The following is a 27,595-nucleotide window of genomic DNA, read 5'->3' as shown; positions in this document are numbered from 1 at the left end:
GCCGCGGCAATGTTGGCGCCCCCTAACATACATACGCAGACTGTCATGCATCCCCAATAACTTTTGGACTGTATGCAGATGCACACACATTCAGAAAAAATTGTAAGCTATTTTTTTGTATTTCTTTTATTTTATTTATTAATTTTTTTATTTATATATAGTTCTTTTCGTTTGTTTTTTTAATTTACATCGTATTAGATATTGTGCAATGAATAGGTGGTTGAATGTGGTAGTGGTATGCCATAAAATGAGTAAAAATTAATAGGTGGTTGAATAAAATCTGCATTCTTATTTAAAAAGTGGCTTTTATTGTCGATGGATCTGGATGATTTGGTTGGAAAATATGTCAAAATAATACGAAATATAAATAACGAGTGACATATTCATGCAACTCATTCATCATTGATTGTATGAGTCAGCAAAAGTCTACTTGTTTTGCTCATATCTGTCAGATTGTGATTATCATTAGCTTATAGTTATTATAATGTCATACCATTATATAACCAACGATTCGTGATATTATATTTAAAGCTTTGTCAATTTGTCAAGTTTGAGTTCAGATGATTTTCAGCTGCATCATTGGAGACAACTCCCTTTCGCCCCCTATCGACAGACAGAAGGACATAGATAGACAGAATGAGAGAAGTGCATCCTGGGAATTGCAGTTTTCAAGCCGATTGCAGCCCAGTGAGATACCCATCCATTGAACATCGTGTCCCACAATCCCTTGCGCGGATAAATCTGTATTGGGCACGGTTGCGGCGTTTTGACAGAGCAGCAGTCAGCGTCCACCCAGACCCTGCAGCCTGCTACTTAGCGTCAGTCCCGGCTCTTTGTTCAGTCTCACCCCGCGACACCACCTCGTCCGCCGCCTCGGAAAGAATGTCTGACGGCGGAGGGACGGAGGAGAACTCCGGCACCATGGAGGTGTCCGCCGTTCAGACGGTGGCCGACACCTCGGTGCTGCAGAAGCACATCCGCAAACTGATACCTCTGCTCCTGGAAGATGGCGGCGAGGCCCCGGCCTCCCTGGAAAGCGCCCTGGAGGAGAAGAGCGCCGTGGAGCAGATGAGGAAATTCCTGGGCGATCCCCAAGTTCAAACCATCCTGGTGGAGAGGAGCGCTCTCAAAGGTACATCAGCAGCGCCATCAAATATCATGAAGACAACAGTGATAGTTTTAATACCAACAGTGTTGCTAAAGACACGTTGAAGGCTGGCCGGTGTCATTTGACAGCCACAACAACACTGAGCTAGCTCGCTACCTCCATCATTTCACTTCATTGAAAAGGGAACTACGCCACAATGGGTGGGGACCATACAGTCTATGGTGGGGACGGAAAGAACCGTTCAGCAAAACCCAGTATACTTACACTGCACATGTCATGTGCTCAATGGCAACTGTCTGATCCATTTAAAGGCGTAATACTCGTTAAATTGAGCTTTAGTTGATCAAATGTTTAGCTAATGTAATTTTTTATTTAATGAAGGTTAGCAATAGCATTTTCGTTTATGTAGAAGTGCAGTTTGTTTGTAAAAAGGATGTCAAATAGAAGTTGATATCTGGGTGCGCAGAAAAGAATAAAACAAACACAAGGTTCTATTAAAGACACAAGGAAACCTTTTGTCAGAAGCACCAGTCCTGTGTTATCCTCCTTCTCGGGGGTTTTATCATGTGAACCAGCTTCTGTCAATGAGCACATTATGTTCACTTTCCCCTCCGGGACAATACATCCTGAGCTGCAGAGTTTCCTGCCCTCACTAATGTGTCATGAGCACTGAACCTTGGTCCCTTGATACTGCACATGACCAGCCAGACGCAGAGGCTGAGCCTGAAGGTTTAGGATTCCCAGCCTCAATAATCACTTTTTTCCAGCCTGTTCATGTTTTTGCACTGAGAACACTGATGCCGCCATGCAGAGAGTGCGTTGTCTGCAGATGGCTATCTCTTCCTACATGCCACAGGCTCGCTTGCAAAAGAAGGGTGGGGACAAAGATGGATGGAGTCAGACTGCACCGTCATCCTGCTGTAAAATGGCCCACTCAGTCCTGGTCTAGTCTACCATGAGTAGCTGAGACATTTTTGTGTTGAGCAAACAACTGTTAGTGCTTTCTAACCCTAACCCCGTATCTTAAAGGTGATTAGTACGTTATAAACCACGTCAGCACGCAGCTTATCTTGATGATATAGTGGTAATTAAATGTAGAAATACAAAAAATTACATTGTTATATTTATGTTTTTTACTTGTTAGGAGATAATTATCCTGATCCTCAATAACTGGATATTAAACTTCAGCAACTGCAAACACATACTGATCATCACTTAAAATATCTGTGCATTGAATATGATTCATCTTATTTGACCAGATAACACATTCATATGTATCTATTCTTCACACAGAGGATGTTGGAGACGAAGGCGAGGAGGAGAAAGAGTGCATCACTTATAACATCAGCATTGATATACACTATGGGATCAAGTCTAACAGGTAAATTATGCATCTAAATCATGAATATTGTTATATGGAGAAAAGGCATTGAACTCAGTTTTCACTTCTGTTAATTCTTTGAATGTGTTTTTCTTCCCATGCAGCTTGGCTTTAATCAAGAGGACCGTAGTCATTGATGCAGACAAGCCGATATCGACTCAAGTTCGAGTTCTGACCTTGAGTGAGGATTCTCCCTATGAGACACTTCACTCTTTCATCAGCAATGCCGTTGCGCCTTTCTTCAAGTCTTACATCCGGGAGTCTGGCAAAGCTGACAGGTAATTTCTTGGGATGTGTCATTTTTGATGGTTTCCAAACCAATGAAATGAGCTGCATCACAAACTTTGAATCTTGTAGTATAGGTGACACTTTAACATTCCTCCAAAGCCCCTAATTCTCTGAAATCACCTTCTAGAGATGGCGATAAGATGGCTCCCTCAGTTGAGAAAAAGATTGCAGAGCTGGAGATGGGACTTCTCCACCTGCAGCAGAATATTGAGATCCCTGAGATCAGCCTGCTCATCCACCCCATCATCGCTAACATCGCCAAGCAGTGCTATGAGCATGGAGAGAAGCCTAAGGTCACTGACTTTGGCGACAAAGTGGAGGACCCCACCTTCCTTAACCAGCTGCAATCTGGAGTCAACCGCTGGATCAGGGAGATCCAAAAGGTGAGGGTCTTTCCTGTGTTTCTGTCTCAAATTTAAACAAAAGGTGAAGGGAGAAATATTTATGCCTGATGCCAACATCCTTTTATCAGGTGACTAAGCTCGATCGCGACCCCGCTTCGGGCACAGCCTTGCAGGAGATCAGTTTCTGGTTGAACCTGGAACGAGCCCTCAACAGGATCCAAGAGAAGAGAGAGAGCCCGGAGGTTCTGCTCACACTGGACATCCTCAAACACGGCAAACGTTTCCATGCTACCGTCAGCTTTGACACTGACACTGGTGAGTAGCAGCAAATCAAAATGTTAAAATGTTTTACTCAAATTCCTTTGGCTTACAATTGTTTTTTGCTTGCTCTTCTTCAAACAGGTTTGAAACAGGCTGTGGAGACTGTCAATGACTACAATCCTCTGATGAAGGATTTCCCTCTCAATGACCTGCTCTCTGCCTCAGAGCTTGATAAGATCCGCCAGGCGCTGATGGCCATTTTCACTCACCTGAAAAAGATTAGAAACACCAAGTACCCTATCCAGAGAGCCCTGCGTCTTGTAGAGGCCATCTCCAGGGACCTGAGCTCCCAGCTCCTCAAGGTTTTGGGCACCAGGAAGCTCATGCATGTTGCCTACGAGGAGTTTGAAAAGGTTAGTGTGGTTTTTAGAAGTGCACGCTTACTTAAGCTCCTAAGAAATGTAATGTATCTTGACTAAATGTCCTTTTAAAATTCTGTGTGCAGGTGATGGTGGCTTGCTTCGAGGTCTTCCAGACCTGGGAGGATGAGTATGAGAAACTCCAGGTGCTTCTGAGGGACATTGTGAAGAGGAAGAGGGAGGAGAACCTGAAGATGGTGTGGCGTCTGAGCCCAGCCCACAGGAAGCTCCAATCCCGACTGGACCACATGAGACGTTTCAGACGGCAGCACGAGCAGCTGAGGGCTGTCATCGTCCGTGTGCTGAGGCCTCAGGTAAAATTTGGACTATAATTTGTTTACAGTTCACAGTTGCCTTACCTTAACAGTTGAATCACTAACATTAACTTGTTCTCTTTATGTAGAGCCTTACAATGTAGAGATTAATGTCTGTTTTATGCACTTTTGTCTCCAGGTCTCTGCTCTGCCCCAGCATGCTCCCGGGGAGACAGTTGAACCTCAAGACATGAAGGTAGCTGGAGTTCTTTTTGATGCGGCCGATGCCAACGCTATCGAAGAGGTCAACCTGGCATATGAGAACGTCAAAGAGGTTGATGGTCTGGATGTGTCTAAGGAAGGCATGGAAGCCTGGGAAGCTGCCATGAAGCGTTATGATGAGCGCATCGACCGCGTAGAGACCCGCATCACTGCCCGCCTGCGTGATCAGCTGGGAACTGCCAAGAATGCCAACGAGATGTTTCGCATCTTCTCCCGTTTCAATGCCCTGTTTGTGCGCCCGCACATCCGCGGTGCTATCCGGGAGTACCAGACGCAGCTCATCCAGCGCGTGAAGGACGACATTGAGTCTCTGCACGACAAGTTCAAAGTGCAGTATCCTCAGAGCCAGGCCTGTAAGATGAGCCACGTCCGCGACCTGCCACCTGTGTCTGGATCCATCATCTGGGCCAAGCAGATTGACCGTCAGCTGACTGCATACATGAAGAGGGTGGAGGATGTCCTGGGAAAAGGCTGGGAGAACCATGTGGAGGGGCTGAAGCTAAAGCAGGATGGAGATAGCTTCAGGGCCAAACTCAACACTCAAGAGATATTTGATGATTGGGCTCGTAAGGTATGGATTTGATCATAGTGAATCTTAGATACTGCAAATTAAAATGTTCTTTGTCAAGTTTTACTCAGTATTTGTATAAATTTTCAATTATTTCTATTGTTATTCAGGTACAGCAGCGTAACCTCGGTGTATCTGGGCGCATCTTCACCATTGAGAGCACTCGTGCCCGTGGACGTACAGGAAACATGCTCAAGCTTAAAGTCAACTTCCTCCCAGAGATCATCACCTTGTCCAAAGAGGTCCGCAACCTCAAGTGGCTGAGCTTCCGTGTTCCTTTGGCCATCGTCAACAAAGCCCATCAAGCTAACCAGCTGTACCCGTTCGCCATCTCCTTGATCGAGAGCGTTCGCACCTACGAGCGCACTTGTGAGAAGGTGGAGGAGAGGTTTTCTATCTCCCTGCTGGTGGCTGGGCTGAAGAAAGAGGTTCAGGCTCTCGTTACTGAAGGCATCACTCTGGTCTGGGAGTCCTACAAGCTGGATCCTTATGTCCAGAGGTTGGCTGAGACCGTGTTCAACTTCCAGGAAAAGGTCAGTTTGGAGACATTAATATTCAGAAGTGTACACTCTGTAGGAATATTGACTTTTTGTCTTTTACGATTTAAACAACAGATGTTAAATCATCACCAACAAACCTATTTGTCTCTGTTGTATGTGATTTCCAGGTTGATGACCTCTTAATGATTGAGGAGAAAATAGACTTGGAGGTTCGCTCTCTGGAGACGTCCATGTTTGACCACAAGACCTTCTCTGACATCCTCAACCGAGTCCAGAAGGCAGTGGATGACCTCAATCTGCACTCCTACTCCAACCTGCCCATCTGGGTCAACAAGCTTGACATTGAGGTTTGTAACACAGATTAGCCAAATACTAATTGTCACTCTTTTAGTCTGATACCAAAATGAATGGTTGCTGAAATTCTTATTCTTCAAATGTTGTTAGTTTGAAATTGGCACTAACGTATTTATTTTGGTTCTGTTTCCATAGATTGAACGCATCCTGGGAGTGCGTCTGCAGGCTGGCCTTAAAGCCTGGACCCAGGTGCTCCGTGGCCAGATAGAGGACAAGGCTGATGTGGACATGGACACCGAGGCTCCACAACTGAGCCACAAACCTGGAGGCGAGCCCAAGATTAAGGTAAGCATTGTAACAGGGGACCTTGAATTGCTTTATGCCCTGTTTTGTTTGAATGTTTATACATTCATTTTAAAACCTGAGAAATGTTGCATACATGGGCAGAATTGACCCTCAGATTTTTTTTAAATCCCCAGAATGTTGTCCATGAGCTGAGGATAACTAACCAGGTCATCTACCTGAATCCCCCGATTGAAGACTGTCGCTACAAACTTTACCAGGAGATGTTTGCCTGGAAGATGGTCATCCTTTCTCTGCCCAGGATCCAGAGCCAGAGATACCAGGTATACACCGTGTGGTCAAGACATGAGTCTCAGCTTGTCCGTGGTATCCTGTAGCTCAGATATGAGTTAGTTGCTTTTATCTAAACAAGTCTGATCTTCCTCTACAGGTGGGTGTCCACTACGAGTTGTCAGAGGAGGAGAAGTTCTACAGAAATGCTCTGACCAGAATGCCAGATGGCCCTGCAGCCTTAGAGGAGTCCTACAATGCAGTTGAAGACATTGTCAGTGAGGTGGAGCAGTATGTCAAGGTAAGAGCCTCATTGGCCTTAGATAACAAGAAATAAAATCTTGTCATCTCACTTTTATCTTACTACTGATTGGACAGCTTGATAACTGCATGTCCTTTTTTTTTTAACATAGCACTTTTAACCCTTGACTTGTCTTTGTTGGACCCGTCCAGGTGTGGCTGCAGTACCAGTGCTTGTGGGACATGCAAGCAGAGAACATCTACAACCGTCTGGGTGAAGATCTCACCAAGTGGCAGGCCCTGCTAGTCCAAATCCGAAAAGCCCGCGGAACATTTGACAATGCAGAGACACGGAAAGAGTTTGGACCTGCGGTCATAGACTACGGCAAGGTAATGATGACTCCCTGTTCTAGGTGTTGTATTTGAGAGCTGTTTCTTACAAAAAAAAAACTCCCACTGCAATGTTGTTTATTTTTAATCAATCATCATCAAATTTAATTTTTACTACATTTGTGTTTGACCCTGAAAACAGGTCCAGTCCAAGGTGAACTTGAAGTATGACTCCTGGCACAAGGAAGTCCTCAGCAAGTTTGGACAGATGCTTGGCCAGAACATGCAGGACTTCCATGCCCAGATCTCCAAGGTAATGAATAATATTATTTATATTAGAAAATTAAAGGGTTATTCTCTGAACTACAATTTAATCATGCTTTACTGTTTTGTCACCAAGTCCCGTCAAGACCTGGAGCAACACTCTGTGGACACAGCCAGCACTTCAGATGCTGTTAACTTCATCACATATGTCCAGACCTTGAAGCGCAAGATCAAACAGTTTGAGAAAAATGTGGACGTAAGTACTCGAAAACATAGAGTATCCTTTTTCGTACATCCCTTTTTTAAATAACAGCAAGCTTTAAAGAAAATTCTAAGATCTAATGAGGTTCTTCCCCCTTTAACTCCAGATGTTCCGCAATGGACAGCGTTTGCTGGAGAAGCAGAGATTCCAGTTCCCACCCTCTTGGCTCTACATCGACAACATTGAAGGGGAATGGGGTGCCTTCAGTGACATCATGAAGCGTAAAGATACTGCTATCCAGCAGCAGGTGGCCAACCTGCAGTTGAAGATTGTTCAGGAGGACAAAGCTGTGGAAAACCGCACCACTGATCTGCTCAACGAGTGGGAAAAGACCAAACCAGTTGCTGTAAGAGAAATGTCATGTTATTATCATACCAAGAGATTCATACATAAAATGAAGACACCTCTACGTGACCTTCATTCATTAGAGATAATTTCATCAAATGTCTTTAATGTGTAATGAATAACCTGTTCCATCAGGGTAACCTGCGTCCAGAGGAGGCTATTCAGTCCTTGACCATCTATGAAGGCAACTTTGGCCGTCTGAAGGTTGAAAGGGAGAAGTGCGCCCGTGCCAAAGAGGCCCTGGAGCTCACTGACACTGGCCTGCTCAGCGGCAGTGAAGAGAGGGTGCAGGTAATTCCTGCACACACTCACATAAAAGTTTAAGTCAGAAGTTGAAGATCAAACTATGAATAGACCTCTTCCAAGACAAAATAGATGACCAAATAAATGCTTTTATTTGGACTCATTTCTGTCTTTTTGGGGACTTGTAGGTGGCACTGGAGGAGCTGCATGACCTCAAGGAGGTGTGGTCTGAGCTGGCAAAGGTTTGGGAGCAAATCGACCAGATGAAAGAGCAGCCATGGGTGTCTGTGCAGCCTCGCAAGGTAAAATACACTTATCATTCAGATTAGTGGAGCTGTCCATTAACACGTAATATTTCTTTAATTTAACAGTTCTAATGTTGTTCTTGTGTGTTTGTAGCTTCGTCAGACTCTAGATGGTCTTCTGAACCAGCTGAAGAACTTCCAAGCACGACTGAGACAGTATGCCTCGTACGAGTTCATCCAGAGGCTGCTCAAAGGATACATGAAGGTCAGGCAGCAAGTTTTTCTCCCCACTGAGCATAAAGTTAGCCAGAAGATAAAAATAAAATGCTGGGTTATTAAATTCTTTGCGGCTTACTTTCTCTCTCCAGGTCAACATGTTGGTGATCGAGCTGAAATCAGAGGCTCTGAAGGACCGCCACTGGAAGCAGCTGACGAAGCGTCTGCATGTGAACTGGGTCCTCTCTGAGCTGACCCTGGGACAGATCTGGGATATAGATCTGCTGAAGAATGAGATGGTGGTGAAGGATGTTCTCCTGGTTGCCCAGGGAGAGATGGCTTTGGAGGAGTTCCTCAAACAGGTGAAGAGGGAGGATCCGCTAGACTTGATGCAGTGTTTTTGTAATGCTTACAGAGGGATTAACATATTTTGTATCTACAGCTTCCTTTACAGGAAATTTGAAATGTCTCTCAAAACTCTATAATTGTCTTTGCTTGCTGGTTCTCAGATCCGTGAAGTGTGGAACTCGTACGAGCTCGACCTGGTGAACTATCAGAACAAGTGTCGTCTGATCAGAGGCTGGGATGACCTCTTCAACAAGGTCAAGGAACACATAAACAGTGTGTCTGCCATGAAGTTGTCTCCATACTACAAGGTAAACGGTTACATATTCTCTTTATTCTTACAACAATTAAATATTGTACGAATATTACATTTTCTAAATGCGTTCTTTCTCCCAGGTGTTTGAGGAAGACGCCCTGAGCTGGGAGGACAAGCTGAATCGTATCATGGCTCTGTTCGATGTTTGGATTGACGTCCAGCGTCGCTGGGTTTACCTGGAAGGCATCTTCACAGGCAGTGCTGACATCAAACATCTGCTGCCAGTAGAAACCCAGAGATTCTCGAGGTAAACAAAGGACCCGCGTTTTATGGAAACGGTAGATACATTTTTTATTTTGATCTATAAACCTTATATAATCTCTCTCTGTCTTTATCCCACAGCATCAGCACAGAGTTCTTGGCACTGATGAAGAAGGTAACAAAGTCTCCTTTAGTAATGGACGTGCTGAACATACAGGGAGTGCAGAGGTCTCTGGAGCGTTTGGCTGACCTTCTCGGGAAAATCCAGAAAGCCCTGGGAGAATACCTGGAGAGAGAGAGATCCTCATTCCCCAGGTATGAAGATAACACTGAGGCAGAGCAAGCTGAAAGAGGAAATGTGCTTTGTTTTTAGTAGTGCATCTTCAAAAGTTAAATTAATTCATTCATTCATTTTTTTCTTCACAGGTTCTACTTCGTGGGAGACGAGGACCTGCTCGAGATCATTGGTAACAGCAAGAATGTGCCCAAGCTGCAGAAGCACTTCAAAAAGATGTTTGCTGGTGTCTCCAGCATCCTTCTGAACGAGGACAGCACCGTGGTTCTGGGAATCTCCTCCCGCGAGGGTGAAGAGATTGTCTACAAGACACCGGTCTCCATCACAGATCACCCTAAGATCAACGAGTGGCTGACGCTGGTGGAGAAGGAGATGAGGGTGACGCTGGCGAAGCTGCTTGCTGAGTCAGTCACGGAGGTCACAGCCTTTAACAAGGGCACAGCCATCGATTTGACTCAGTACATCGACTGGATTGATCGCTACCAGGTCAACAGAGAGAGCAATTATTTGATATTTTAGACATTTAAAAAATGGTTGCAATTTTAACTTATCTGTGTCCTCTTTCCAAAGGCCCAACTGGTCGTCCTCTCTGCCCAGATTGCCTGGTCTGAGAACACTGAGACTGCATTGACCACCATCGCTGGTGGTGAGGATTTGACACCCATGCAGGGTGTCCTGTCAAATGTGGAGGCCACCCTCAATGTGTTGGCCGACACCGTGCTGATGGAGCAGCCTCCCATCCGCAGAAGGAAACTGGAACATTTGGTCAGTGAGATTTTTTTTCACAGTATTTTCTTTCAAGAATGTTTGTCTGAAGTCAACTATCTGAAATCCCTCCTCCTCTCCCTTAGATCACCGAGCTGGTGCACCAGCGTGATGTGAGCAGGACTCTGATCAAGAACAAGGTCGACAACCCCAAGTCCTTTGAGTGGCTCAGCCAGATGCGCTTCTACTTTGACCCCAAGCAGACAGATGTCCTGCAACAGCTCTCCATTCAGATGGCCAATGCCAAGTTCAACTATGGCTTTGAGTACTTGGGTGTCCAGGACAAGCTTGTCCAGACACCACTGACTGACCGCTGCTATCTGACCATGACCCAGGCTCTGGAGGCCCGTCTTGGTGGATCACCATTTGGTATGAAATTGAATTGCACACAAGAAATGGAGAATAAACTAATTAGATGGAAAACACGGAACTTCACTGAGTTTTTCTTCTCATCTAGGTCCTGCTGGCACAGGAAAGACTGAGTCTGTGAAAGCTCTTGGACACCAGCTTGGCCGCTTTGTACTGGTCTTCAACTGTGATGAGACATTTGACTTCCAGGTGCACAAGTGTTTCTTTGTTTTTAGTCCACTCTCTAGCTCTAGGACAATACAGATACAGGATTTGGTTCTCATGATGGTTATATAACTTGCGCATCTCTTTTGTTCATCTTCTTTTTTTTCAGGCCATGGGTCGTATCTTCGTGGGTCTGTGTCAGGTTGGAGCCTGGGGCTGCTTCGATGAGTTCAATCGTCTGGAGGAGAGAATGCTGTCTGCCGTCTCCCAGCAGGTCCAGTACATCCAGGTGGCCTTGAGGGAGCACAGCAACATAAACAGAGACAGGAGTAAGTGTTTTATGAATGTTAAGGAGAATGTCCAGATAATGATGATTTAACAAATGGGTATAATGTAATTTAGATGAGATGCATAAAATTATTATTATTCTACATGAGACCTGCAGTGTAAATGACTAATCGTCTGTCCCCTTCTTAGGTGTGCCCGTCACCACAGAGCTCCTGAACAAGCAGGTGAAGGTGAGCCCAGACATGGCCATCTTCATCACCATGAACCCTGGCTACGCTGGCCGTTCCAACCTCCCTGACAATCTGAAGAAGCTGTTCCGCAGCTTGGCCATGACCAAGCCTGACCGCCAACTCATCGCACAAGTCATGCTCTACTCCCAAGGTTTCCGCACTGCTGAGATCCTGGCGAAAAAGATTGTGCCCTTCTTCAAGTATGTACAGAAAAGTTGAAATGGCTTTGGAAGGATTTTAAGTTTATCCTCTCTGACTTACTCCTTGTCTTTATTTCAGGCTGTGCGACGAGCAGCTGTCGTCCCAGAGTCACTACGATTTTGGCCTTCGAGCTCTGAAGAGTGTGCTGATTAGTGCCGGTAATGTCAAGCGCGAGCGCATCCAGAGGATCAAGAGGGAGAAGTTTGAGCGTGGAGAGGTCGTTGACGAAAATGATATCGCTGAGAACCTTCCTGAACAGGAGGTATAGTTAAATACATTAATATCCAGTATTATTAAAGTAGTTAGTAGTTAGTAGTTCATTGCTTAGTCATTACTCCTAAATTTGTATAATTAGCTTGATGAACGTGAATGATTCAATTTGTTTGTGTCCTGTTTACTGTAGATTCTGATCCAGAGTGTGTGTGAGACAATGGTTCCCAAGCTGGTGGCAGAGGACATCCCTCTGCTGTTCAGCCTTCTGTCAGATGTCTTCCCTGGTGTCCAGTACCACAGGGGCGAGATGACTGCACTGAGGGAGGAGCTCAAGAAGGTCTGTGCGGAGATGTACCTGACCTATGGCGATGGAGATGATGTGGGCACCATGTGGGTGGAGAAGGTATGTAGTTACATGTACTTTTTAATGATCAGTTGCTGCTTCTGGAAATGTTTTTTTAATCCTTTGTTCTCAGGATCCAGAGTTCTAGGATAAAATACCACAGTATCCAGGTGACTTAATTTTCTGAACCTTTGTCTAAACATCTTCCAGGTGCTCCAGCTGTATCAGATCACACAGATCAACCACGGCCTGATGATGGTTGGACCTTCAGGGAGTGGAAAGACCATGGCGTGGAGGGTGCTGCTCAAGGCCCTGGAGAGGCTGGAAGGTGTTGAGGGCATGGCCCACATCATTGACCCCAAGGCCATCAGCAAGGATCACCTGTACGGAACCCTGGACCCTAACACTCGTGAATGGACTGATGGCTTGTTCACACACATCCTCAGGAAGTGAGTTAAATTTGGCAATCAGGAGTAAAAGTCAACTCGGCTGATCTTGATCATGCCATGTGGCTCTTTCTTTATGGATATAAGTCATGCAAGATGCTTAATCTTTCAATTCTAGGATCATTGATAACGTTCGAGGTGAACTGCAGAAGCGCCAGTGGATCATCTTTGATGGTGATGTTGACCCTGAGTGGGTTGAAAATCTCAACTCCGTCCTGGATGACAACAAACTGCTTACCCTGCCCAACGGAGAGCGTCTCAGCTTGCCACCAAATGTAACAGCACAGCACTTCAAGCACAATTGGCTCATTTTTGATTCTGTCTGTACTGAGGTTGCTTGTTATTTACCCCGAGTGTCTCCCCTTTCTTCACAGGTGCGTGTGATGTTTGAAGTACAGGACCTGAAGTACGCCACCCTGGCCACCGTGTCTCGCTGTGGTATGGTCTGGTTCAGTGAGGATGTCCTCAGCACTGACATGATCTTCAACAACTTCCTGGCTCGCATCCGCAGTATCCCACTGGATGAGGGAGAGGATGAAGCTCAGCGCAAGAGGAAGGTCATAGAAGATGAGGACGAGACTGCATCACCGATGTTGCAGGTAAAAGGATAAAAGTACAAAAAATTGATTAGATAATACTCATGTATTCCTCACTGATTTCCTGCCGTTTCTTTCACACTAGATCCAGCGTGACTCTGCAGCGATCCTTCAGCCCTTCTTCACCTCTACAGGCCTGGTGATCAAGGCCTTGGAGCATGCCTCCAAGATGGAGCACATCATGGACTTCACCCGCCTGCGCTGCTTAGGCTCCCTGTGCTCTATGCTGCACCAGGCCTGCCGTAATGTGGCTCTCTACAACAACAACCACCCTGACTTCCCTATGCCCAGTGAGCAGCTAGAGAGATACATGCAGGTAAGATTCTGTATTCGCTCAGTGTACGTTAAAGAAGCACAGACATCTTATAATTTGTACCTTTTAAAACTGATTAATTTTGTGATGTTGTCTTTCTACAGAGGTACCTAATCTATGCCGTGCTGTGGTCCTTCTCTGGTGATGGACGGCTGAAGATGAGGGCTGAGCTTGGAGAATACATTCGTCGTATCACCACTATTCCCCTCCCCTCCGCTCCCAATGTTCCCATCATTGACTACGAGGTACAGCCTCTTAGTTTCTCAACTATTGATTGTTCTGAGTAAAGGAACGTGTTCTCTGTATCTTAAAGTTGAGGAGGCAAGCTAAACATATTTCCTCTCCACTCAGGTGTGCATCTCAGGTGAATGGCAGTCCTGGCAAGGCAAGGTGCCCCAGATTGAGGTAGAGACCCACAAGGTGGCATCCCCTGATGTCGTGGTTCCCACTCTGGACACTGTTCGTCACGAGGCTTTGCTTTACACATGGCTAGCAGAGCACAAACCACTGGTGCTGTGTGGGCCTCCTGGCTCTGGAAAAACAATGACCCTGTTCAGCGCCCTCAGGGCTTTACCTGATATGGAGGTAAGGGACATAATCAAAGAATTAATTGGAAATCAGTTGAACTTAACCTACATTTTTTTAAATTTCCCAATTTCCTCTTACTCTCCATCAGGTTGTGGGTCTGAACTTCTCCAGTGCCACCACTCCAGAGCTGCTGCTTAAGACCTTTGACCACTACTGTGAGTACCGCCGAACCCCCAACGGTGTGGTTCTGGCCCCGGTCCAGCTGGGCAAATGGCTGGTGTTGTTCTGTGATGAGATCAATCTGCCAGACATGGACAAATATGGCACACAGAGAGTCATCTCTTTCCTCAGACAGGTATGATGCATGTTTTCAAATTTTAACTGCAGGATTATTGAATTTGTTTGATTTTGTAATGTATGTGAAAACTCCCTTGTCTTGTTTCTTTGCAGATGGTGGAACATGGAGGTTTCTATCGCACCTCAGACCAGACTTGGGTCAAACTAGAGAGGATCCAGTTTGTTGGTGCCTGTAATCCTCCTACTGATCCTGGCAGAAAGCCTCTTACACACAGGTACATTAATTAGACCTAACAGAGTAGAACATTGCATATCAAAAATATTAATTTTATCTTCATTTGAAAACTCCTGAAATAACCCCCAAATATACTGTATATGAGAAGTCATGGTCTGCTGTTTTTAGGTTCCTGCGCCACGTCCCTGTGGTCTATGTGGACTATCCAGGCCCAGCCTCTCTCACCCAGATTTATGGAACCTTCAACCGGGCCATGCTGCGCCTCATTCCCTCCCTACGTACATATGCTGAGCCTCTCACTGCTGCTATGGTTGAGTTCTACACCATGTCTCAGGTAAAGGAGCAACATCACGAAAGCCCAATTTACTACATATTTAGACAGAAAACATTGTACAGACTGAAGAGGAGTATTTTATAATATAATTTTTTCACAGTTACATTTATTTTGTTTCTTCAACCCCTCAGGAGCGGTTCACTCAGGACACCCAGCCTCACTACATCTACTCTCCCAGAGAGATGACCCGCTGGGTGAGGGGTATATTTGAGGCCCTGCGCCCACTTGAGACTCTGCCTGTCGAGGGGCTCATCCGCATCTGGGCCCATGAGGCTCTCCGCCTCTTCCAGGACAGGTGAGCATTAGTTACTGAGAGGCTACGCTGTGTTAGTCACAGCGTTGAGTATGAGATGTAATTTATTAACGACCTGAATTGAAGACTGATTTGAGACTTGAGACCTTTAGTGACTAAGAGGTTGGTCTTGTACTTTTCCAGGCTGGTTGATGATGACGAGAGAAGGTGGACTGATGAAAACATTGACATGGTTGCTCTCAAACACTTCCCTAACATCGATAAGGAAAAGGCTCTCACCAGGCCTATCCTTTACAGCAACTGGCTCTCCAAGGTAATTTTGAGATTTTTTGACTAAACTGCTCTGGTTATGATACTGAAATTGTAAGAAATCTTTAAATTGACACTGAGTATCTTGTATGTGGTTGCAGGACTACATCCCAGTGGAACAGGAGGAGCTGAGGGACTATGTGAAGGCCCGTCTGAAGGTCTTCTATGAAGAGGAGCTGGATGTCCCTCTGGTGCTCTTCAACGAGGTGTTGGACCACGTCCTCAGGATTGACCGGTAAGTAAAAGACTCTGAGATTTTATAGTTCAGTGCTTCTCATTGACTTCTAAGAATTTTTGTATTGGTGCATTTGCTTTATGAGCGAGGTTTTAAAGGTGATATGTCTTTCTCTAGAATTTTCCGTCAGCCTCAGGGCCATCTCCTGTTGATCGGTGTGAGTGGAGCAGGAAAGACCACTCTATCTCGCTTCGTAGCCTGGATGAACGGACTCAGTGTCTATCAGATCAAGGTTGGTAAAAATGCATGTCAACCTATGTGAAGTGCAGTCATACAATTGTCTTTATGTATTTATTGACTTCTGTGTGTTCTTCCAGGTACACAGGAAGTACAGTGGAGAGGACTTTGACGAGGACCTGCGGACTGTGCTGCGTCGCTCTGGCTGCAAGAATGAGAAGATTGCCTTTATCATGGATGAATCCAACGTGCTGGATTCTGGTTTCCTTGAGAGAATGAACACACTGCTGGCCAATGGAGAGGTAACATGCCGACCTCCGTAGGATTATGTAGAGCACCACTTGATACATATTTGTGGCCCTCTGTGGTCATTGGGTAGTGGGCACATACTTTTCAGGTTCTCAATATTTGTAATGTCGCCTCTTTTGTAGGTTCCTGGTCTGTTCGAGGGAGATGAGTATGCCACCCTGATGACGCAGTGTAAAGAGGGAGCCCAGAAAGAGGGCCTGATGCTTGACACACACGAAGAGCTTTACAAGTGGTTCACCAGTCAGGTCATCCGAAACCTCCATGTGGTCTTCACCATGAACCCCTCATCAGAGGGCCTGAAGGACAGGGCCGCCACATCTCCTGCCCTATTCAACAGGTAGAGGAACATTATTAATATATGATATCAGAGAAACTAGGGGGATTCTGGAAAATGTGGAGTTTGTGTTAAATTACAAACGCTTATTCCCCTATGCCAGGTGTGTGCTGAACTGGTTTGGAGACTGGTCCACAGAAGCCCTTTATCAGGTGGGTAAGGAGTTCACAAGCAAGATGGATCTGGAGAAACCAAACTACAAGGTGCCAGACTACATGCCCATCGTCTACGACAAACTGCCCCAGGTACCATCTCACCGCGAGGCTATCATCAACGGCTGTGTGTTTGTACACCAGACACTTCATCAGGTAAAGATATTTGCATTTATGTGATTGATAAACTAGTCTAAGTTTATCTTCTACTAATGACTACTATATATATGTTCTTAAAACTTGATATCGGCTCATTACAGGCCAACAACCGACTGGCCAAGCGAGGTGGTCATACTATGTCTATCACTCCTCGCCACTACCTGGACTTCATCAACCAGTATGCCAACCTGTTCAATGAGAAACGTAGTGAGTTAGAGGAGCAGCAGATGCACCTTAACGTCGGCCTCCGCAAAATCAAGGAGACTGTCGATCAGGTAAAATGATGGATTATCATTCTTAATTTTGATGGGTAGAGATTTGACTTGATCCCTTACAAACCAGCAAGGTGTCAATTTGCCAGTTCTTGTCCCACTTCCTGATTGTTCTGCTAACTCCTCAATAAGGTGGAGGAGCTTCGCCGTGACTTGAGAATCAAGAGCCAGGAGTTGGAGGCAAAGAATGCTGCTGCCAACGACAAACTGAAGAAGATGGTCAAAGACCAGCAGGAGGCTGAGAAGAAAAAGGTAGGCAGGAAGAAATGTTTTTCCTAGAAGACAAACATAGCTTTTGGGTATTATAACATGTTGTACAGCTACAGACGAGCTCCATTTAGCTTTGTATTGCAAAGACTTAGATATATTAACTTATACTGTTACTGCTGTGATTCCAGGTGATGAGCCAGGAGATCCAGGAATCCGTGTTAAAGCAGCAGGTGGTGATCAAGGACAAACAGATGAGAGTCCAACAGGACCTGGAGCAGGTGGAGCCTGCTGTTATTGATTCTCAGAATGGTACAGTTGCTTTTTACTTACGTCTGTTTTCTGAGTGTTTAATTGAGATTTGCTTTATAGTACTGTTATGATAGAGGATTATTTTCCAAGCTTCTTTATTCAATACCTCTTTCTTTTCATTGTTTTTCCCGTTTTTATTATATTACAGTGCCATTTCGAAATGACTTGTTAACAACTATCTCTGTTTACATCCTCCTTCAATCACTTCCCCTTCCTTTATCATAATCCTTCTTCGCCTGGTGTTAATAGCTGTTAAGTCCATTAAGAAGCAGCACCTGGTGGAGGTGCGTTCCATGGCCAATCCCCCCGCAGCCGTGAAGTTGGCCCTGGAGTCCATCTGCTTGCTCTTGGGGGAGAGTACGACAGACTGGAAGCAGATCCGATCCATCATCATGAGGGAGAACTTCATCCCCACCATTGTTAACTTCTCCGCAGAGGAGATCAGGTGAAATGAGAGAGAATGCACTCTGCAATTGTTCACTAAAGAGCACCCTCTCCCTCTTTCTTGTTTCTCCAAACTTCTCCCCCCCTCTTACTCCTCCCCTCTTTCAAACACTTTCCTCCTTCCACCTGACTAGCGGTGAGTTCTATTAAGCGGCAGCACCTAGTAGAAGTGCGGGCTATGACCAATCCCCCAGCTGCAGTCAAACTGGCCATGGAGTCTATCTGCCTTATGCTGGGCGAGGAGACCAATGACTGGAAAAAAATCAGACAAGTTATTATCAGGGACAATTTCATCAGCAGCATAATCAACTTTTCCTCTGAGGAAATGAGGTACCAGCGTCAACAGTGTCTGTTTAGTCTTTATCTAATGGAAACTCAAATTATATTTAATCAGTACATTAATCAACCAACATCTGTGATTATTAGTTCATTGTAGGTTTCTGGACCAGTCTCAGTGGTTGATTGTGTAGAAATAGAACATGAACTGATGGTAACGTGCGGTTGACTGACTGGAATCAATCCTGGATCGTTGTCAGTGTCCTGATTTTGCATTTCTCCCTGGAAAGATGATAGAATTTACATCCCAATCCCCAAGCCAAACAAAAATTACATTACTATAGCCCAATACTATTAATTGATATTAACTTTCTTTTGATTCAACAAAATTTCTCTACCCCTTACATATAAGTAAATATAGACTGTTAGTAGTACTGCCGTTTTCTAACTTCTTGAACTGTTTCTCCTTTATCCAGTGATTCCATCCGTGACAAGATGAAGAAGAACTATCTTTCCAACCCAGGCTACAACTATGAAGGTGTCAACAGAGCCTCTCTGGCATGTGGGCCTATGGTGAAATGGGCAATTGCTCAAGTAAGAAGCCAATAATAATGTGAAGAATATGATAAGAGGGTGAAAAGGGTTGTCCTTTTTAATGCGTGCCATGTTCTTCCACTCCTTTAGCTCAATTATGCTGACATGCTGAAGCGTGTGGAGCCTCTGCGCAGCGAACTGCAGAAGCTTGAGGATGATGCCACAGACAACCAGACCAGGGCAGAGGAGGTGGAGCAGATGATCAGAGACCTGGAGTCCAGCATCGCTCGCTACAAGGAGGAGTACGCCGTCCTCATCTCAGAGGCTCAGGCCATTAAGGCCGACCTGGCTGCAGTTGAGGCGAAGGTAACATCAGATAAATGTTTTGCTTCTGGGTTTTCTCGATCCGTTTTATTCCACTTCAAATTGAAATATTGATCTTTTCTCTCAGGTCAACCGCAGCACAGCTCTTCTGAAGAGTCTGTCGGCTGAAAGCGAACGCTGGGAGAAGACCAGTGAGACCTTCAAGAACCAGATGTCCACCATCGCTGGAGACTGTTTGCTCTCTTCAGCATTCATTACCTACGCTGGCTACTTTGAACAGCAGATGAGACAGAACCTGTTCACCACTTGGTCTCATCACCTGCAGCAGGCAAACATTCAGGTACTTGGAAGTGCTGAAGACACATATGTATCTACAAATACCATTTATATTTACGTTAATAGAAACATAATCTTAGCTATAGAATACAGGTTATTATTCGTACATGGTTTTTTCTTTAATCGTTCTTTTTCCAGCAATACTTCTTACAGCAAGCCACAACCACACATTTTGCATTTCCTGTCATCTAATATCCGGACTTAATTTCTCCCACAGTTCCGTACGGATATCGCTCGAACTGAGTACCTGTCTAATGCTGACGAGAGGCTGCGCTGGCAGGCCAACTCCCTCCCAGCTGACGACCTGTGCACTGAGAATGCCATCATGCTCAAGCGCTTCAACAGGTCAGTAACTTTATTTTCTGGAATTGTTATGTTGTATTCAGTGTTTCTAATTACCATTAAGCTCATTGTTCTATACCATTGTTCTTTTTAGGTACCCGCTCATCATCGACCCATCAGGCCAAGCCACAGAGTTCATTATGAATGAGTACAAAGATCGCAAGATCACCAGAACCAGTTTCCTGGATGACGCCTTCAGGAAGAACCTGGAGAGCGCCTTGCGTTTTGGAAACCCACTGCTGGTCCAGGTAGGAGCAGTTACTTAAAACTGAATTGCAGTTATTGAGCACTCTTTACTTGATCACTGTCACCTCCCCTTTTATTTTCATGGATTTCGTTATTCATGCTTTGTTGCTCTGTAGGACGTAGAAAGTTACGACCCTATCCTGAACCCAGTGCTGAACAGAGAGGTCCGCAGAACTGGAGGACGTGTCCTCATCACCCTCGGAGACCAGGACATCGATCTGTCGCCTTCATTTGTCATCTTCCTCTCCACAAGAGACCCAACGGTGAGTAGAATATCATTCAGCTTTCCTATATACATTAGGTAACCTCATCATTAGGTAATTTTAGGAAATTTCCTTGTTGTTCAGTTTTTTTTAATATGGTGTTTCTTGTGTATGCAGGTGGAGTTCGCACCAGACTTGTGTTCTCGTGTGACATTTGTCAACTTCACGGTGACACGCAGCAGTCTCCAGAGCCAGTGTCTCAACGAGGTCCTAAAGGCTGAGAGGCCTGATGTGGATGAGAAACGTTCTGACCTCCTCAAACTGCAAGGTGAGAAACTGAGGGGAGAGGCACAAAAAATCTGGTGATGTGGATTATTAAGCCTTAGATTGATGATAATAATTCAGACTTGAGTCTCTGTGGTAAAATATTGGACTGAAATCAGAATACCAATTGCTTGCCAATACCAAATACTCCTCTCTCCTTTCAGGCGAGTTCCAGCTTCGCCTGCGTCAGCTGGAAAAATCTCTGCTGCAGGCCCTCAATGAGGTCAAGGGCCGTATCCTTGATGATGACACTATCATCACCACACTGGAGAACTTAAAGAAGGAGGCGGCCGAGGTGACGAGAAAGGTGGAGGAGACAGACATCGTCATGGCAGAGGTGGAGGCTGTGTCACAGCAGTACCTGTCTCTGTCGTCAGCCTGCAGCAGCATCTACTTCACCATGGAGTCTCTCAACCAGGTGTAGATACATGTCAACTTGTTGCAGCATCATTCATCTGCAAAAACATCTCAATATCAAGCTAACTTTAGTTTTACTGTCTCGTTCCAGATGCACTTCCTGTACCAGTACTCTCTTCACTTTTTCCTGGACACCTACCACACGGTGCTGTATGAGAACTCCAACCTCAAGAACATCACTGACCACTCCCAGAGACTCGCTGTCATCACCAAGGACCTCTTCCAGGTTTGAACCACACGTTTTGAAAACAAGAGGCCCGTTCTCTTTGTTGATGTGAACACAATGGACATAACTTTGTCTGTTTTCTTGAATGTAGGTGGCATTTAACAGGGTGGCCAGAGGTATGCTGCACCATGACCACATTACCTTTGCCATGCTGCTGGGTAGGATCAGCCTGAAGGGCATAACCAGGTAATACACCAATATGACACCAAAAGTATTGCAAAACTTCTAACAAAATAAAAGCTGTAGTCTCAGTTAACATCCACAAGCACAAATCTGAGCCATTTCAACTCCATCTCTTTCAGTGAGCCGTCATATGACACAGAGTTCCAGCACTACCTGCGCAGTAAGGAGATTGTTCTGACGGGCATGTCACTGCCCAAGGTGAAGGGTTTGACCACTGAGCAGAGTGAGGCCATGGTCCGTCTCAGCCGCCTTCCGGCATTCAAAGACCTGGTGGGCAAAGTTGAGGCTGATGATGTGAGTAGTTGCAGATTCTGTTGGTCCATTTACACAAAATCTGAGCTCACTGATAATCTGAGAGAACCTGCTGATCAATATGGCTTTGTGTTGATATTCCAGCAATTCTTCATGTGGATTGAGAGCAACTCTCCAGAGCTGGCAGTTCCTTATCTGTGGGCAGAGGAGAAGCAGTCCAGTGAGTAGATACAGTATTATTTTAATGACAAGTAAGAATAAAGAACGCGCTGTTCTTTGACCTGTCTTATCCTCCGTTTCAGCTACCATCGGCCAGGCAGTGCATCAGCTGCTGCTGATTGAGAGCTTCCGTCCCGACCGTATGTTGGCCATGTCCCACATCTTCGTCTCAAAGGTTCTGGGAGACACCTTCATGAACATCATCGAGCAGCCTCTTGACCTGGGTAACATCGTGGACAGTGAGGTAACGTCAAATATTTCTTTGATATTGTTTGGTCCGGAGAACTTTGCTGTCGCATGTTGCTGACATGGTTTTTCTTGTGTCCGTAGGTGAAGCCCAGCACCCCAGTGTTGATGTGCTCTGTACCAGGTTATGATGCCAGCGGGTTGGTCAGAGATCTCGCTGCTGAGCAGAACAAACAAATCACATCCATCTCTATTGGTAAGGAATGAATCAGCCCTGAGGTTAGTTGTTAAGCTAAGTCTACGGCACAAGTGAGGATGTATAATGTTTTGTTTTTCTACTGCACACAGGTTCTGCTGAGGGCTTCAACAAGGCCGACAGAGATATCAACACAGCTGTCAAGTCTGGCAGGTGAGTCGTGTTGTTAATGTGTATTTGTAAGGGTGTACACTGTATTTTGTTGTACTTATGGCCTGTCTGTTATCATCCTCTAGGTGGGTGATGTTGGAGAATGTTCATCTTGCCCCTGGGTGGCTGATGCAGCTGGAGAAGAAGCTCCACTCTATGCAGCCGCACGCCAGCTTCCGGCTTTTCCTGACAATGGAGATCAACCCCAAGGTAAACCACATCACTCGTAAAGCTATTTTAAACATTTCATAATGTTGATGCAGCTCTAGTCCCCAAAATCCTTGTTCTTTTACATTAGTTAAATTCTCATCACTGTGTTTTCCTGCCAGGTGCCTGTGAATCTGCTCCGTGCAGGTCGGATCTTTGTGTTTGAGCCTCCTCCTGGTGTCAAGGCCAACATGCTCAGGACTTTCAGCAGCATCCCTGTGGCTCGCATGTGCAAGGTGAATTGAATTTGTCTCACAATGTATTTCAGAAGTTAAATCGTCAATCACCTTCATGCGTTCTCTGTATATTTACTACCTGAATAACTTTCCCCCCCCATGTGTCTTCAGGCTCCCAACGAGCGTGCACGTCTGTACTTCCTGCTGGCTTGGTTCCATGCAGTCATTCAGGAGCGTCTGCGCTATGCACCTCTGGGATGGTCCAAGAAATACGAGTTCGGAGAGTCTGACCTCCGCTCTGCCTGTGACACCGTGGACACGTGGCTGGACGACACTGCCAAGGTAGCGGAATATTGCACAAATTCAACAAACTGCTTTAAATGTGTCAGCATGAAAATGATTTGCTGTCAGTGGAAACTTAAATCAACAATCCATAAATTGAATTATAATACTCACTGCCTGACCCAAATAATCAAATCATTGATCAGTTTTGACTCACTGATGTAAAACCACTTTCCAAACACACACACACAGGGCCGTCAGAACATCGCCCCAGACAAGATCCCCTGGGCGGCTCTGAAAACCCTGATGGCTCAGTCCATCTATGGCGGCCGCATCGACAACGAGTTCGACCAGCGCCTGCTCATCACCTTCCTCGACCGCATCTTCACCAAGAGGAGCTTCGACAGCGAGTTCAAACTGGCTCTGAAGGTCGACGGACACAACGATATCAAGATGCCCGATGGCATTCGGTCAGTTTTATTTAACCTTATCCCTGTGGTGTTAGATTGAAAGACTGTTCCCGCTGAACTTAACCAGTAAAGATTCCTTGTCTTGTGGATTCTGTTTCAGGCGTGAGGAGTTCATGCACTGGGTTGAGATGCTTCCCGACACTCAAACTCCATCTTGGCTTGGATTGCCTAGCAATGCTGAGAAGGTCCTGCTCACCACTCAGGGTACGAAGCTTCAACTGGTCGTCTTCATCGTCTGTACTTTTGTGTTTTGTCACAGCAAGTGGAACACAGCACTTCGTCACCCTTCTTCCTGAGTCGGTTGGACAGATAAACCTTTAACTATCTCTCCCTCTCTCTGTTCTAGTGTCTTAACTCTTACTTTGACAGGCTGTCCCGGTGCAGTGAAATGGTCGAGATCTCATATTTACATCTGCTTTGGGCAGAACACTGTTCATGGTGGCGGTGGCAATGTTCAGGGTTATTCTTCCGCTAATCTCTCATCTTCTCATCAGCTATCTTCACTAGTTAGTTTCACAAGTATCTCCTAGTTGTAGTTGTGTGTGTCATGATCCTGTATTTCAGTTTAGCTGTAGCTCACAGCCATCATGCTTTAGAAGGTGCTCTGCCCAAAGGAAGGGTGTGCGTGTCCTCACCCTCCAGCAGCTGTATTTCACAGCCATCATGTCGCTTTGCTAAGATACCATACCTGCAACAAATCTCCCCATCAAATCCTCCATTCTTGTTTCGTCACCTCCAACACACTCCCCTTGTACCTCCCTCTACACTCCCTCTACCCTCTATCCTCACTCCCGTCCCTTAGTCACCCCTCAAAACCTCACTCCCTACATTAGTTGGTCATTTCTTTTACAGATCCAGTCATGAATGCGGTTATTTATGCATTTGGGATTTATGTGTTTGTTGGAAATGCTGCCTTATTCCTTATGTGTTTAATCCCACCCAGTGTAGTCCTAATTTCTTTGTCTGCCACTATTTATTTTTCTTGCCTTTTAAAAAAAAAAATGAAGGATCCTTGAGGTAAGCTTCATGTTTCTTTGTACCACAATTAATTTATTTTCCTCCTACCTCCCACCATGGCCTTGTTTTTCCACCTCCCTCCCCGCTCACATGCTCCCTCCGCCGGGCTGCGCAGGCACTGACATGATGGGTAAGATGCTGAAAATGCAGATGTTGGAGGATGAGGATGACCTTGCCTATGACACGGAGAAGAAGGAGCGCAGTGAATCCACGTCCGATACCCAGCCCGCCTGGATGAGGACCCTTCACACCACCGCCTGGAACTGGCTGCAGCTGATGCCGCAAACAGTCAATCCACTCAAACGCACAGTAGAGAACATCAAGGTAATGGCTGAATTAAGAGGAATGTTGGTTGGGGAGCAGTCTTCTAGAGACCAACCTAAAATAATAATAATTAAGAAGCTGATCATTGATATTATCTTATGTTTGATAGATTTTTGTGCTTGACTCACGAGGTAATGAGACATTTACTTACTTACTTGGCCTCGTGTGTCACCAGTTCCTCTGTATTTGATGAATTACCTTCTTCCTCCACCACGACCACCAGGACCCACTGTTCAGGTTCTTTGAGCGTGAGGTGAAGATGGGCTGCAAGATGCTGCAGGAGGTCCGCCAGGATCTGACCGATGTGGTGCAAGTGTGCGAGGGCAAGAAGAAGCAGACCAACGACCTGCGCCTACTCATCAGCGAACTTGTGAAGGGTAAACTTTCACAGTTTCACTCAGCTTTATTTATGTTTTTTAATAGATTTAACTTGTTTAAAAAAAATTATAACATGGGGATTTAACTACACTAATTTCTTCTTCTTGACAGACGAGCTATTACTGAACAGATTATGCTTTGAGTGAATGACAAATGTGTATGTATCTGTTGTTTGCCTCTGTAGGCATCCTCCCTCGCAGCTGGTGTCGCTACACAGTCCCAACTGCCATGACTGTGATCCAGTGGGTGGCAGACTTCAGTGAGAGGATCAAACAGCTGCAGCACATCTCCCAGGGAGCTGCCAGTGGGGGAGCAAAGGAGCTGAAGGTAGTTTGAGTCACTGTTCATCCACAGGATCCAAAAACCTGAGTCTAAAATAGTGCGATAGATTCCGCAAAAACCTGACAGAGGCACTCAGGGTACTGTTATATCCCTCTTCTCTTTCCGTCTCCGCTTCATCAGAACATCCACGTGTGCCTCGGCGGCCTGTTTGTACCAGAGGCTTACATCACCGCAACCCGCCAGTACGTGGCCCAGGCCAACAGCTGGTCTCTGGAAGAGCTGTGTCTCGAGGTTAATGTCACCAGTGCCCAGGGCACCACCCTGGACGCCTGCAGCTTCGGCATCAAAGGTCAGAAAAACAAAGCTCAAAGTAACATAGAATTTGACACTGCTGTTAAGTGAGGTTCCAAATTGTCTTTATAAATACCTTAAAGTAGATGACACTCTCCTTAAATTCAATCAAAACAGTTTATCTGGCCTATCTCACAATGTTAAAAATAGATAATTGAAGTGGCGCTTTCTTGGCCCATGTCCCACCCTCCATTCAAGCTTCCAGGAAATCTGTGTTGTAATATTTTAGGTAACTTAAGGAAGGAAAAGCTCCCATTAAATACTCTTTTAGAATAAGAATCCAGTTTGTCACCACAAGATAAAATAGTTGTAATATATTTTTTTCTAATGTCGAACATGCTCACCGCTTCTCTCAGGTCTGAAACTGCAGGGATCTACCTGTGCCAACAACAAGCTGTCCCTGTCCAACACCATCTCCACTGAGCTGCCTCTCACTCAACTCCGCTGGGTCAAGCAATGCAGCACTGAGAAGAGACACATGGTATGAATACAGACACACAACGACATGTCCTTCAATGAAATGTTTATTCTCAAAGCATTTAGAAAATCATTTTGCTGTTTGCATCTAATTAATTTTTCCTTCCGCCCACCACAGGTGACCCTGCCCGTTTACCTGAACTTCACCAGGTCTGAACTCATCTTCACCGTCGACTTCGACATCGCCACCAAGGAAGATCCACACAGCTTCTACGAGCGTGGAGTCGCTGTCCTGTGCACCGAGTGAACAACCCAAGTCATTCCTAGAGACCAGAGAGTCTTGCTTATTTACCCAACACTTAATCACGTACCTATTAATAAAGTAGTGTGTAGTCAGTATTAAATGTAGTAAGACATTTGTGGAGCAGTAACGCATGTACTCATTCTTAATGTTTTTGGAAAGTGTCTCAGAAGGTCGGGGGAATGTTGTCAGATGGTAAATGAGGAAAAAGAAATGTGGGAAAAGAGAGTTGAAAGATAAAAAGTTTTTATGAAGGATCTGTATGTTTTTAGATTGAATAAAGCCACAATGGAAGGAAGATGAACTGCGTGTTGTTTTTAATAGTGAAACATTCACTGTGTTCAATCATTTAATTTACTAGAGTAAAATACAGTTTGAGCCAATCAGTGTTGTGCATGAACGAACGCAAAAGAAGGCGTTCATTGAACACGTTCACTTTTATGAGAACAATGAACTGAACGCAACTCAATGACAAATAATGAATTTGAACGGTGAACATGTTCATATTGTAGCGTCCTCGCGTATAGACGACAGGACACTTCTCTCTTTATGTGTAACTTTATTAAAGTCCAGCGAACACGACACGCTTCTTGTTCGTAACTCCGACACTCCTACCCAATAACTTTTGGACTGATAACAGATGCGCACACACAGGCAGACAAATTTGTAAGCTATAAAAAAACAATAAAAATATAGAATAAAAAATATCAAGAGTCCTGTACTGACAGCATATCATGTTATGTCGACACAAATAAACATTACGATGTCCACAATCGGGCTGATTCTTACCTCTATATTGTTCTTTATTCTCCTCCTCTACTTAGCAGTGCTATCTGAATTGTGCACCTGATAATTTTATATTTTTTTGATTCATCTT

At 45.2% G+C, this 27,595-nt stretch overlaps 1 protein-coding gene across 1 annotated transcript; it reads left to right on the top strand.

Annotated features, from left to right (window-relative positions):
• The first annotated feature begins 774 nt into the window (after positions 1 to 774).
• On the top strand, positions 775 to 27,016 carry dync1h1 (dynein, cytoplasmic 1, heavy chain 1). The gene is made up of 78 exons (XM_053435295.1): positions 775 to 1,132; positions 2,402 to 2,489; positions 2,594 to 2,767; positions 2,905 to 3,160; positions 3,250 to 3,436; positions 3,524 to 3,795; positions 3,888 to 4,115; positions 4,255 to 4,908; positions 5,016 to 5,438; positions 5,573 to 5,752; positions 5,895 to 6,044; positions 6,179 to 6,325; positions 6,433 to 6,573; positions 6,726 to 6,902; positions 7,045 to 7,155; positions 7,243 to 7,362; positions 7,475 to 7,714; positions 7,849 to 8,004; positions 8,145 to 8,258; positions 8,356 to 8,466; positions 8,570 to 8,779; positions 8,927 to 9,073; positions 9,159 to 9,325; positions 9,421 to 9,594; positions 9,706 to 10,060; positions 10,145 to 10,339; positions 10,426 to 10,708; positions 10,797 to 10,897; positions 11,022 to 11,181; positions 11,330 to 11,570; positions 11,650 to 11,833; positions 11,975 to 12,187; positions 12,338 to 12,576; positions 12,692 to 12,848; positions 12,948 to 13,172; positions 13,255 to 13,485; positions 13,587 to 13,727; positions 13,834 to 14,067; positions 14,159 to 14,365; positions 14,461 to 14,582; positions 14,711 to 14,876; positions 15,008 to 15,171; positions 15,313 to 15,442; positions 15,540 to 15,673; positions 15,791 to 15,905; positions 15,991 to 16,152; positions 16,282 to 16,496; positions 16,597 to 16,801; positions 16,906 to 17,079; positions 17,209 to 17,328; positions 17,475 to 17,595; positions 17,845 to 18,040; positions 18,792 to 18,909; positions 19,000 to 19,215; positions 19,301 to 19,513; positions 19,727 to 19,854; positions 19,946 to 20,099; positions 20,214 to 20,360; positions 20,478 to 20,628; positions 20,789 to 21,042; positions 21,133 to 21,267; positions 21,359 to 21,453; positions 21,570 to 21,744; positions 21,847 to 21,922; positions 22,005 to 22,165; positions 22,252 to 22,363; positions 22,456 to 22,516; positions 22,600 to 22,723; positions 22,843 to 22,956; positions 23,068 to 23,238; positions 23,431 to 23,648; positions 23,749 to 23,852; positions 24,781 to 24,989; positions 25,213 to 25,366; positions 25,552 to 25,694; positions 25,830 to 25,998; positions 26,357 to 26,481; positions 26,596 to 27,016. The coding sequence occupies exons 1-78, from the start codon at positions 883 to 885 to the stop codon at positions 26,722 to 26,724; spliced, it is 13,923 nt and encodes a 4,640-aa protein (XP_053291270.1). The 5' UTR covers positions 775 to 882; the 3' UTR covers positions 26,725 to 27,016.
• The last annotated feature ends 579 nt before the right edge of the window (positions 27,017 to 27,595 follow it).

The sequence above is a fragment of the Pleuronectes platessa genome, chromosome 11, assembly GCF_947347685.1.
Source record: "Pleuronectes platessa chromosome 11, fPlePla1.1, whole genome shotgun sequence".
Taxonomy (NCBI): Eukaryota; Metazoa; Chordata; class Actinopteri; order Pleuronectiformes; family Pleuronectidae; genus Pleuronectes; species Pleuronectes platessa.
This window is presented reverse-complemented; position numbering and strand designations above follow the sequence as displayed.